The sequence below is a fragment of the Mchenga conophoros genome, linkage group LG16 (assembly GCF_057382185.1).
Source record: "Mchenga conophoros isolate Kocher_MC1m ecotype Shallow Benthic linkage group LG16, M_conophoros_male_GT1.1, whole genome shotgun sequence".
In the NCBI taxonomy this organism is placed as follows: domain Eukaryota; kingdom Metazoa; phylum Chordata; class Actinopteri; order Cichliformes; family Cichlidae; genus Mchenga; species Mchenga conophoros.
This window is the reverse complement of record NC_140541.1, coordinates 40,828,221-40,839,121: the sequence shown is the minus strand read 5'-3', so window position 1 is coordinate 40,839,121 and position 10,901 is coordinate 40,828,221. Positions and strand designations below refer to the sequence as shown.

The 10,901-nt window shown below is 44.6% G+C and overlaps 1 protein-coding gene across 1 annotated transcript; it reads right to left on the bottom strand.

Moving 5' to 3' along the window:
• Positions 1-2,062: 2,062 nt before the first annotated feature.
• Positions 2,063-7,358, bottom strand: LOC146557375 (protein NLRC3-like). Its single transcript, XM_085250566.1, has 3 exons — positions 5,735-7,358; positions 3,197-3,370; positions 2,063-2,258 (listed from the first exon to the last, which is right to left on the bottom strand). Exons 1-3 carry the CDS (start codon positions 6,826-6,828, stop codon positions 2,063-2,065), a joined length of 1,464 nt encoding a protein of 487 aa, XP_085106692.1. The 5' UTR covers positions 6,829-7,358.
• Between the last annotated feature and the right edge of the window lie 3,543 nt (positions 7,359-10,901).

Genomic DNA, 10,901 nt, shown 5'->3' with positions numbered 1-10,901 from the left:
CTGCTGCACCTCCACCCACCAGTCTGTCAAGCTAATCAAGTTCGCAGATGACACCACCGTCATTGGGCTCATCTCTGACGGGGATGAGTCTGCCTACAGGAGGGAGGTTGAACGTCTGGTGTCCTGGTGCAGCCACAACAACCTGGTGCTGAATGCCCAGAAGACAGTGGAGATTATTGTGGACTTCAGGAAGCACACAGCCCCACTCCCCCCCATCATCCTGACTGACACCCCCATCACCTCTGTGGACTCATTCCGCTTCCTGGGTACCACCATCACCCAGGACCTGAAGTGGGAGCCCACCATCACCTCCGTCATCAAGAAAGCCCAGCAGAGGATGTACTTCCTGAGGCAGCTGAAGAAATTCAACCTGCCAACACGGACGATGATGCAGTTCTACACTGCAATCATCGAGTCCATCCTCACCTTCTCCATCACCGTGTGGTACGCTGGAGCCACTATCAGGGACAAACAGAGACTGCAGCGTGTTGTGCGCTCTGCTGAGAAGGTGATTGGCTGCAGACTCCCATCTCTGCAGGACCTGTACACCTCCAGGACACTGCGGCGTGCAGCCCGGATCTCAGCTGACCCTTCTCACCCTGGACACAGTCTGTTTGACCTGCTCCCCTCAGGCAGGAGGCTCCGGTCCATTCGCACCAGAACCTCTCGCCACAAGAACAGTTTCTTCCCCTCTGCTGTTGGACACATGAACAATAACCACATGACTGTCCCCGCCACTCACACATGACCCTACGCTGTGTCACTGCATCATTTCATGTCTGGCACTGATCACCACCTGCACTCATGTATATATCCTTCTACGTAGCACTCTTAATTCTTATTCTCATGTATATATCTCATGTATATCTCATGCACATATCTTTCTTTCTACATAGCACTTTAATTCTTATTGTTTGCACTGAAGCACCGCAGCAAATTCCTAATGTTGTAAACCTCAACATCTGGCAATAAACCCATTCTGATTCTGATTCTGATTCTGATTCTAAACACACAAAGATGGAAACACAGAGCGTGGATCGTTCACTCGACGGCACGTACACGGACACGCCGTCGGGGCTGAAAGTGGACAGCTCACAGATCCTGAAGCTGCAGGTTTCATCTGTCTCCAACCAAAACTGACTGAACCAGCAGCAGAAGAAGATCCAAACTACGCTTTACGTTTGATGAACATCGTCATGAATTCTCTCTGACTTTGACGTTTACTTCCTGCACAGCTCTCTCTCTCTCAGTGTACTTCAAGAACAGTTTACCTTCAAAAATCTGTTTCCTGCATTATTCACTGCTTATTACGCACCAGTCTGCTGTTGTGTTCACTGCTGTCGGCCTCTGAAAACAAAGCCTCATTTCTGCTGTTCAATACTGAAGAAATTTAGACCTTTTAAAATGATGACAGATTACAAACTCTCAGCTGTGTCTGTAATCAAACCTCTGTAACTTTGCTTCACTTCAGCAGCATCAGGTCATGTTCACATGTTGATTCATGGTTTGCTTCAGGTTTTGATCGACTGCAGAAGATTTTGAAGGTTATCTGCTATAAAAAGCCAGAAGAGGAAAATCTGCTTCATGTGTTTCTGTTTGATCCTCAGTGACTTTGACACAAAGGCCTCTGCTGTGATGATCACACCTCTGATCAAGTCTCACAGTGTCAGCTTTGTTTTTATACATATGGATATGTGCTGATAAATGATCAGAATTATAATATTTCCCACTGTCTGCTGTGTGCCGTGACCTTTGACCTGCTAAAGACAGTCAGCTGTGGATTATTCATTGTTGTGTCTGATACTTAGAACTGTGAGGAAGAAGCTACACAGTTAATCAGGGTCCCCTCTCTCTGAATCAGGAAAGGTGTGGACCGCGGGCCATACGTTGAGTATCACTGTTTGAAATGCAAACATTGTTCTGCTGCAGTCAATGGACTAAACCAGAGAAGAAGAAAACAGACTTTACCATGAAGATCCTCAGTGTGGATCAGTATAATATCAGCCTGATGTCTGCAGTTTAGTGTCAGCACAACTTTCACATCATATTCATCTCAGCACAACTAAAACATGCTGACTGACCTCAGAGTTTCAAGTCCACATCCTGGACTCTCCAGGAAACCACACAGATGCTTCACTCCTGAATCCTGCAGGCTGTTATTGTTACTCAGGTCCAGCTCTCTCAGATGGGAGGGGTTGGACTTCAGTGCTGCTGCCAGATAATCACAGCTGATCTTTGACAAACCACAGCCCCACAATCTGTATAAAGAATGAAAGATGTAAGTGTATTAGACAAAGTGTGAGCTTAAAATCATTCAGTGTTTCATCATCTGTTCAGAGCTGAAGAAGGTTCAGAATGTAGAAGTTTAGAAAATGGAAACTCCAAACAGCTGAAGCCAACAGGAAGCAGCTTCAAACAAACACAACAAGAGAAAAAACTGAACATTTCACATTAAAGTCGTACATTTATCATAAAAACATGAAAAAGTCGTGTTTTTCCTTCCAGGAACAACAAGGCTTCACTTTTAAAGGTGAAGTGTGAAAGAAATGGACATATTTGAAGTCCAACACCTTTTTCCAGTCACATTATTAAAGCAGACAAACTACAAGCTCATTTTCATTTCAACAAGTCATCTTCTGACCCTTTATTATTATTGTTATTATTCAATATTCATGGAGGATATTTTTAAATTAGGCTCAAATATGTGACAGACATTTCATCCCATGTCAGGTTGGCCTCATCCTGGTCCGGATTATCCAGCACACACTCTGACCACAGGCCCAGGGGCCACGCACAGCTGGGCTCCATCCAAGAGACAGGAAACAAACCAACACAATAATAAAAAGCACCATGTGATCTTCTTACATCTTCAAGACAAACATAGTAAAAACATGAGCATATTTGTTTCCTGATAAAATGATGTGACAGGTAGAAGTAAAGTAAAGTGGTGGTGTTACAGCCTTTCTCCCCTCTGCTGCCGAGGCTGTTAGTCTCTCCCAAACTCAGCTACAGGACTTCCAAATGAATGAAAGCAGCAGAAGTGGCTTTACAAATGAAACCACAGTGACAGACAGCAATTAAGAATCTCCTAAACAATCCAAAGATAAGAAAAGTTCACCTGCCAATTCTATAAAGCTTGGTTGTTTATACAATAATATCATTTAATGATCAGCAGTGGGGATGTTTGGATCCTGACCTGACAGTTTCCAGTGTACAATGTGGACTCTGCAGTGCAGCAGACAGAAGCTTCACCCCTGAATCCCACAGGTCATTGTTACTCAGGTCCAGCTCTTTCAGACTAGAGGACTGGGAGTTGAGAACTGAGGACAGAGCATCACAGCTTCTCTCTGAGAGGTTACAGCCACTCAGTCTGGAAGAAAACAAACAAACAAATTAATTAAATCAGTCAAATGAAAGATTTTTTTAACGCCAGCATGCAATACAATTATTGGTTAACTAAATAGCTTCATTAAAACACAACTCTTCTTCTATAGCAGCACTTACTCCTTGTAAGCTCCACCTGCTCCACCTTCTGAGTCAGTTGTTCACACCAAAGAAAGCCACCATCAGCTCATGCGGCTAACATACCGGCGCCAGCTGTGGTCTCAAGGCTGGAGCTGAACATAACAAATCTCACCCTGATAATAGACGGTGTTTAGACTGTTCCTTCCCATCCTAAGCATGCTTATCCCCTCCCGGTGCAGACGGTGGGTCGAGGGGACCAGCGCAAATGCTGCAGGCCCAGATGCACTGTCTACACCGGCTGTCTCTCACCTTTTACCCATCCCTGCTGCTTGTCATGTGTTTCTATGGCGCATTGGGTGGCTGTAGCTTAGGTGGTAGAGCAGGTCATCTACTGATCGGAAGGTTGGTGGTTCGATTCCCGGCTTCCCCTAGTCTGCATGCCAAATATCCTTGGGCAAGATACTAACCCGAAATTGCTCTCCGATGCATTCATCGGAGTATGAATGTGTGTGAATGTCAGTTGTGCTTGTGCGAATGGGTGTGAATGGGTGAATGCACAAGTTGTGTAAAGCGCTTTGAGTGCTCAGAAGAGTGGAAAAGCGCTATATAAGAACTAGTCCATTTACCATTTACCATTTAAGAGTTTTCATGTGCTCTGCGCTAAGGTCATATTTTTCTGTTCTCAAACTGATCTCCCTGCTGGAGCTCAGTCTGGGAGGAGTTCTTTTTTCTCCTCATCTTTCCTGCTGTTGAGCATTTTCCGCTGTTCGGTTCCGGGTCGCTGCTCTAGCGGCTGACCGGCCAGCTACCTAGCCTGACCTGTCTCCCCAATGTGATGTTTGTGTATTGTATGTACGGTTGGAAAGCTCAGTATCCTAATTGCCCCTTGAAAATAAATACAGTGTTCTGAATCTGAACTTTACATGAGAGAGATGGAAGATGATGAAGGGGAAGAGTTTTCAGAACTCGAGGCCTTTTGTCTTCACTGTATAGGACAAAGAAGACAGGAAGGGAGGGAGAAGTGAGGAGAATAACACATAGGAAATGGTCTTGGGCAGACTCAAACCAGGCCCTGAAGTCACGACTCTAACCTTCAGTGCATGGGTCACCTGCTCAGCCAGGTAAGCTACAGCAGTCAGCAGTGTGTGAGTTAATTTGAAGACAATGATGACCATAAGTCAGGTAAAAAAAATACTATTATCAACCAACAAGGGGAAAACAGTGAGCTTGAATGGCCAAGCTTTGACCAAGGGTGGCTCACTCCTCGGTCTTCTTGCACAAGGAGTGAACCACCCTGCATGGCTATCAATGTGGTGCAACCAAGGCCATCATACAGTACAGGCCATCCAAGCTGATTTTAACTTTTCCTCCCAGATACCACCTTAGAAATCATCTAGATTAGGATATGTTGGCTGTTCTAGATCCAATCACAACAAACAGAGAGCTGCTGTGTGTCCAAGGTGAACAGGAAGAATATATACATGCATAAAGTCAATAAAGTCAGAAGGTTTGCTTTAGACTGTGCTGCAGTTTATCATCAAACAGGCACCATGCTGCCAACAAATGGCATCAAGTCTGACTTGAGGTTTTTGTTCTTTTTTTTAAATCAAGATTAAATTTTATAGCAACCACAGCAGAGATGACCAGGGAAGGTGTGCTTGAGGGGATATAGCTACAACAGCTGGTTTCAGACTGAAGATGAACTGAGGTGCTGCACCCAAGTCTGCAGGTTCAGGGAGGGACAAACATCTGCTGCAACCAGATTGGAGTGAGAGGAGAGAGCAGGCCAACAACAACAAAGAAACAACAAACACACTGTGGAAGACCAAAGCAGAGTTTAGTTTAAAGTGGAACTAAGGATGTTTCTCTGGCTGCCAGGATTCACTGAGTAATTCAAATGCTTTCTTTAATGCAGGACCCACCATGCATGTAAAAGCAAGTGTTTCACCAACATTTGTGACTAAACATAGACCTGCAGTAGAAATGTATCTAGGAGCATACATGTGAATATAAAGTATCACAACATCAGGCACATGCAGCCTAAGTGTTTAAACAAAGACTGATAACATAACAGCAGCGGTGATGATCAGAGTTTATGGTGAATCCAGCGTCTCGAGTACACCGAGTTCTGGAGGCATCAAAGAGGTCACAGTTGTATTGGAGAAATCCCCAAACTTTACAAATTCATACAAAGACAGAAAACCTGGTGAAATAAATTACTGACACAGTTGGATGTTAAAAGTAAAGACATGAGTACAAATGTACTTACAGAGCTTTGTTGGAGGCTTTGACCACTGGCAGCAGCCTCAGAAGAGCCTCCTCTGAAGCAGAGTATTTCTTCAGGTCAAACACATCCAGATCTTCTTCTGATGACAGTAAGATGAAGACCAGAGCTGACCACTGAGCAGGAGACAGTTCATCTGTGGAGAGACTTCCTGATCTCAGGGACTGTTGGATCTCCTCCACTAGAGAACGATCATTCAGTTCATTCAGACAGTGGAACAGATTGATGCTTTTCTCTGCAGACAGATTCTCACTGAGCTTCTTCTTGATGTACTGGACTGTTTTCTTATTGGTCTGTGAGCTACTTCCTGTCTGTGTCAGCAGACCTCGTAGGAGAGTCTGATTGGTCTGCAGTGAAAGACCCAGGAGGAAGCGGAGGAACAAGTCCAGGTGTCCATTTGGACTCTCTAAGGCCTTGTTCACAGCACTCTGGTGGAGAGATTGAAGTTTTGGTTTGTTAAATAGTTTAGACCATGTAGAGGTTGTTTGTTGTTCTTCCAGCAGATTGAGTCCAGAGTTGATGAAGGTCAGATGGACATGAAGAGCAGCCAGAAACTCCTGAACACTCAGATGGATGAAGCAGAACACCTTGTCCTGGTACAGTCCTCTCTCCTCTTTAAAGATCTGTGTGAACACTCCTGAGTACACTGAGGCTGCTCTGATATCGATGCCACACTCTGTCAGGTCTGATTCATAGAAGATCAGGTTTCCTTTCTGTAGCTGATCAAAAGCCAGTTTTCCCAGAGACTCCATCATCTTCCTGCTCTCTGGACTCCAGTGTGGATCTGTCTCAGCTCCTCCATCATACTTGAACTTCTTCACTTTGGCCTGAACCACCAGGAAGTGGATGTACATCTCAGTCAGGGTCTTGGGCAGCTGTCCTCCCTCTCTGGTTTCCAGCACATCCTCCAGAACTGTAGCAGTGATCCAGCAGAAGACTGGGATATGGCACATGATGTGGAGGCTTCGTGATGTCTTGATGTGGGAGATGATGCTGCTGGCCTGCTCCTCATCTCTGAATCTCTTCCTGAAGTACTCCTCCTTCTGTGGGTCAGTGAACCCTCTGACCTCTGTCACCATGCCGACACAGTCAGGAGGGATCTGATTGGCTGCTGCAGGTCGTGTGGTTATCCAGAGGCGAGCAGAGGGAAGCAGTTTCCCCCTGATGAGGTTTATCAGCAGCACATCCACTGAGGTGGACTTTCTAGGGTCAGTTAGGATTGTAGTTTTGTGGAAGTCCAGAGGAAGTCGACACTCATCCAGACCATCAAAGATGAACACAACCTGAAAGTCTTCAAAGCTGCAGATTCCTGCTTCTTTGGTTTCAGTAAAGAAGTGATGAACAAGTCCCACCAAGCTGAACTTTTCCTCTTTCAGCACATTCAGCTCTCTGAAAGTGAATGGAAATATGAACTGGATGTCCTGGTTGGCTTTGTCTTCAGCCCAGTCCAGGCTGTATTTCTGTGTTAAGACTGTTTTCCCAATGCCAGCCACTCCCTTTGTCAGCACTGTTCTGATTGGTTCATCTCTTCCAGGTGAGGCTTTAAAGATGTCTTCTTGTCTGATTGTTGTTTCTGGTCTGTCTGGTTTCCTGGATGCTGTTTCATCTGTCTGACCTCATGTTCATCATTGACCTCTGCAGTCCCTCCCTCTGTGATGTAGAGCTCTGTGTAGATCTGATTCAGGAGGGTTGGGTTTCCTGCTTTAGCGATGCCCTCAAACACACACTGGAACTTCTTCTTCAGGGTGGATTTAAGGTTACGCTGACAAACTGCAGCTTGAAGTTCTGAATGAGAAGAAAAATAAACACTCAATTCCAAAAAGAACTAATCTTTAAAACATGTTGCTCCATCTTCCATCTCTGGAAAATGTTCATTTATCCAGCAGCTTAAATCTTTAGATAAATCCTCTTACTGCTCTGCAGACGGTCAGCCAGCTCCTCCTGCTTCATTCTCCTCAGGAAGTCCACTGTGATCTTCACAAATGCCTCTCTGCTGCTGCTCCTCTGACTCTCTAAGCATTCTGGGTAATCTGGACTCAGAACCTTCTGGATCTTCTTCAGCTCGTTCTTCACAAAAGTGATGATGTTGTCCTCCAGCAGCTGGAACAGAATATTTATGAATGAGCCAATCAGACTGAAATCATGGAGCCAAACATCAGATCCATGTTGGACACACTGACGATCCACTGGTCTACAAAGAGCAGCGTGGAGATGACTGTGAACAGAACAGATGTAACAGTAGTTGTTGTACATGTACAGACCATAAATATGGAGTCCAGCTGTGTTTGATGCTGCTGGGCAGACTGACCACTGGGAACCTCTGAGCTCTGCTGGTCCACTCTGTGGAGGAACCATGAAGGATTAGATCAACACAGGATAAAGATCCAGGAGTTTCTGCTCAAATAACTTCATCTGAATCAAGTCTGTCAAGTTTTAAACTCTCAGATTGTGAACATATCAGTAATTTTCAGTCTGTTTTCATGGACGTCCTTTCAGTGGTGATGTCAGGGATGATTTTGAAGAAGCTCATCAAACTGAACCATCAGCAGATCACTGCTCCAAAACCAGAACATGATCCGAGTCTCCCTCCACCACCAGAACACCAGCTTTACTAACGTGGTAGATCAGTGTAGTACAGATCAATAACTGATGAGTCATTTGATCAAAATCACTGAGTGCTTCACGTCTGACCCTCTGATGCTTCTGTAGACATTTTGCATATTTAATGAATGTCTGACAGTTTTACATTCATTCTATGAACACAGTGGAAATGTTGTGTTATAGTCTCCATGTTGTTTCCAGCATCATAAATTCTTAAGTTCAGAAAATTAGATTCTTTCTTCACAGCTGAAAAACAACAACATTTATTCTCTATTGAAATCTGCATCGTCCACTCCAAAGGTCACAATCTGAAGGTAACATCTGGTTTTGTTCCCTGTGGTTAACTCTGAGCATCAGTATGGTGGGATTTATCCACTACATCCACACCACTGTGGTTCAGTGTTGTCCTGATGGAGTAACAGCAGCCAGTATGATCCAGGCTTTAGCTGCTGGGACTCTGTGTGACCTCTCAGACTGTTTAACAGATCAGACACAAAGAGAATCAGAGCAGCTCTGTTCTTTAAAGACAAACATGAACCCACTCAGGTCACACTTTCCCCACAGATATGAGCATCACTGTCCTCAAACAGCAAATGACCAAGTCGAACATTTGGATCTTTTCTCTTTCATTGTTTTCTTTTTAATGAATCTTTGTAACAATCTGAGGATGTTTCAGGTCATATTTATCCAGGAAACACAAACATGTAAAGGAGTCATCACAGCTCTCTGACCTCGTTGCTCCAGGTTCACCACTGAAGTTTGGAACGTCACCTTTGGACCGGTCACTCCTCACAGACGGACAGCTGGACCCTGCAGACTGTGACCTCTGACCTCTGCAGACACAAACATGATTGAAGCAGCTGTGATCACACAGACTGCAGATAATGCAGCTGTTTCCTGTCAGTAACATCCTCTTAGATTAGAGTTCAGCTTTTTACAGGAAAACTGGACAAAACTGATTTTTGTTACAAACTCATTTTCATTTCCTCTCAGCTCACAAACACAGTCAGACAATCAACCAGAGTCAACACTGATTATAATGTCAGTGCAGAATTATTTCTGTTACTCAGTGAGTTCAGCTCTCTGACCTCGTTGCTCCAGGTTCACCACTGAACTCTGGATTTGGATCTTTGGACCGGTCACTCCTCACAGACGGACAGCTGGACCCTGCAGACTCTGCTCTGTCCTCCTCTTCCTCCATCATCATCTTCAGTCAGTCTGAGAGGTAAACCACAAACACTCAGTGAGTTCACATTAACAGGAGGAACTGAGTTACAGTCGCTGACCTCTGACCCGTCATGTGACCTAGAAACGAGGTCAATATGTCTGTAGGTTCAGTCATCCAGGTCATGTGATCTAAGGAGCTTGGAGAGAAAAGAGACGTCTTTAAGTTTCTGGAAGACGTTTCATCTGAGAAGCTTCTTCAGCTCTAAAACCAAACGGTGGAGAGTCCCAGATATTTAAACCTGAGAGGGAAAGAAAGCATGTCGCTGACCCACCACTGATGTTATTTCAAGGAGGAAACTGAGAGCCTTTGCACCAGGAGCACAAACATCAGCTCCAGCAATGATCCACTGATGTGTTTTTATTCCATGTATGAATGTTGTTATTGACAGAGATGACGTTTGTGTGTCAGTGATGCAGTGACTGTTGTTGTTACCTGTACAGGCTGGTTAGACTCTATGAAACAGATCATACAGATCTCTGCATGTTAGAAGAGACTATTAAAGGTCATGAATGAGACAAAGGCAGGGAGGCGTCCTTTACAGCTAAACAGCAGAGTGAGAGAACAGCCAGCACCTCTACATTTATCACATTATACAGCACATGTATGATACTGACAGGATGAGAAGAATTTAGTGATTCTGATCCCATCATTGATATTACTTATTGATTCTCAGTAGCTCTGCTCTGACAGTCACCACCATCACTGAGCAGCATATCAAAGACATTTGTGCACATTAACTGCATGTTGTGGCTCAAATGTTTGTGCATGTTGGAGGCATTTCCTCTTTGTTGTGATCAGTGTTGGTCATTACTCAAAACAGTCATTATTACACATATTACACAGAACACTTTGATTAAAAGTAATGGAGTACGTTACTTCATTACTCCTCATAACATTACTTTGATGTTACTGTGTAAAATGCTCATTTTATCACGGTGCTGGTCTGGGGTCAGTGTTTACTCAGCTTTAACGTCACTCTGGGTTCTTGGCTAGCCTAGCTTTAGCTTAGTGTTAGCATGCTGTGTGCTAGCTCAGCGTCAGAGCTCTGCAGGTGTCTCGTGTGTAAACATTAATCACAGTGACAGTAAAGGAGGTAAAGGGCTGTGACGTCATCACGTACGCTGCGTCCTCTGTGGGCTCTGAGTGAACTCAAAGTACAAACTACAAGTACACAAACACGAACGTAGCTCAGAGTGGCGGACACACTCGGCCTCGTTGGTCCAGCTGTGAGTCCGTTACCGTGAACTATGGAGCGGCAGATTTGTGCTGAACTAAGCTGCACACAGCTGATGTTAGCCAGGAAACATTACACACTGACTTTAA

Bases quoted from the DNA above. Each gene is read 5' to 3' on its own strand.
- LOC146557375 (XM_085250566.1), bottom strand. From the start codon at position 6,828: ATGGTGACAGAGGTCAGAGGGTTCACTGACCCACAGAAGGAGGAGTAC. The intron at 3,371-5,734 runs GTAAGTACATTT...GTTTTCTTCCAG, and splicing joins AAAGCCTCCAACAAAGCTCT to ACTGAGTGGCTGTAACCTCT. The intron at 2,259-3,196 runs GTCAGGATCCAA...TTCTTTATACAG, and splicing joins TGTACACTGGAAACTGTCAG to ATTGTGGGGCTGTGGTTTGT.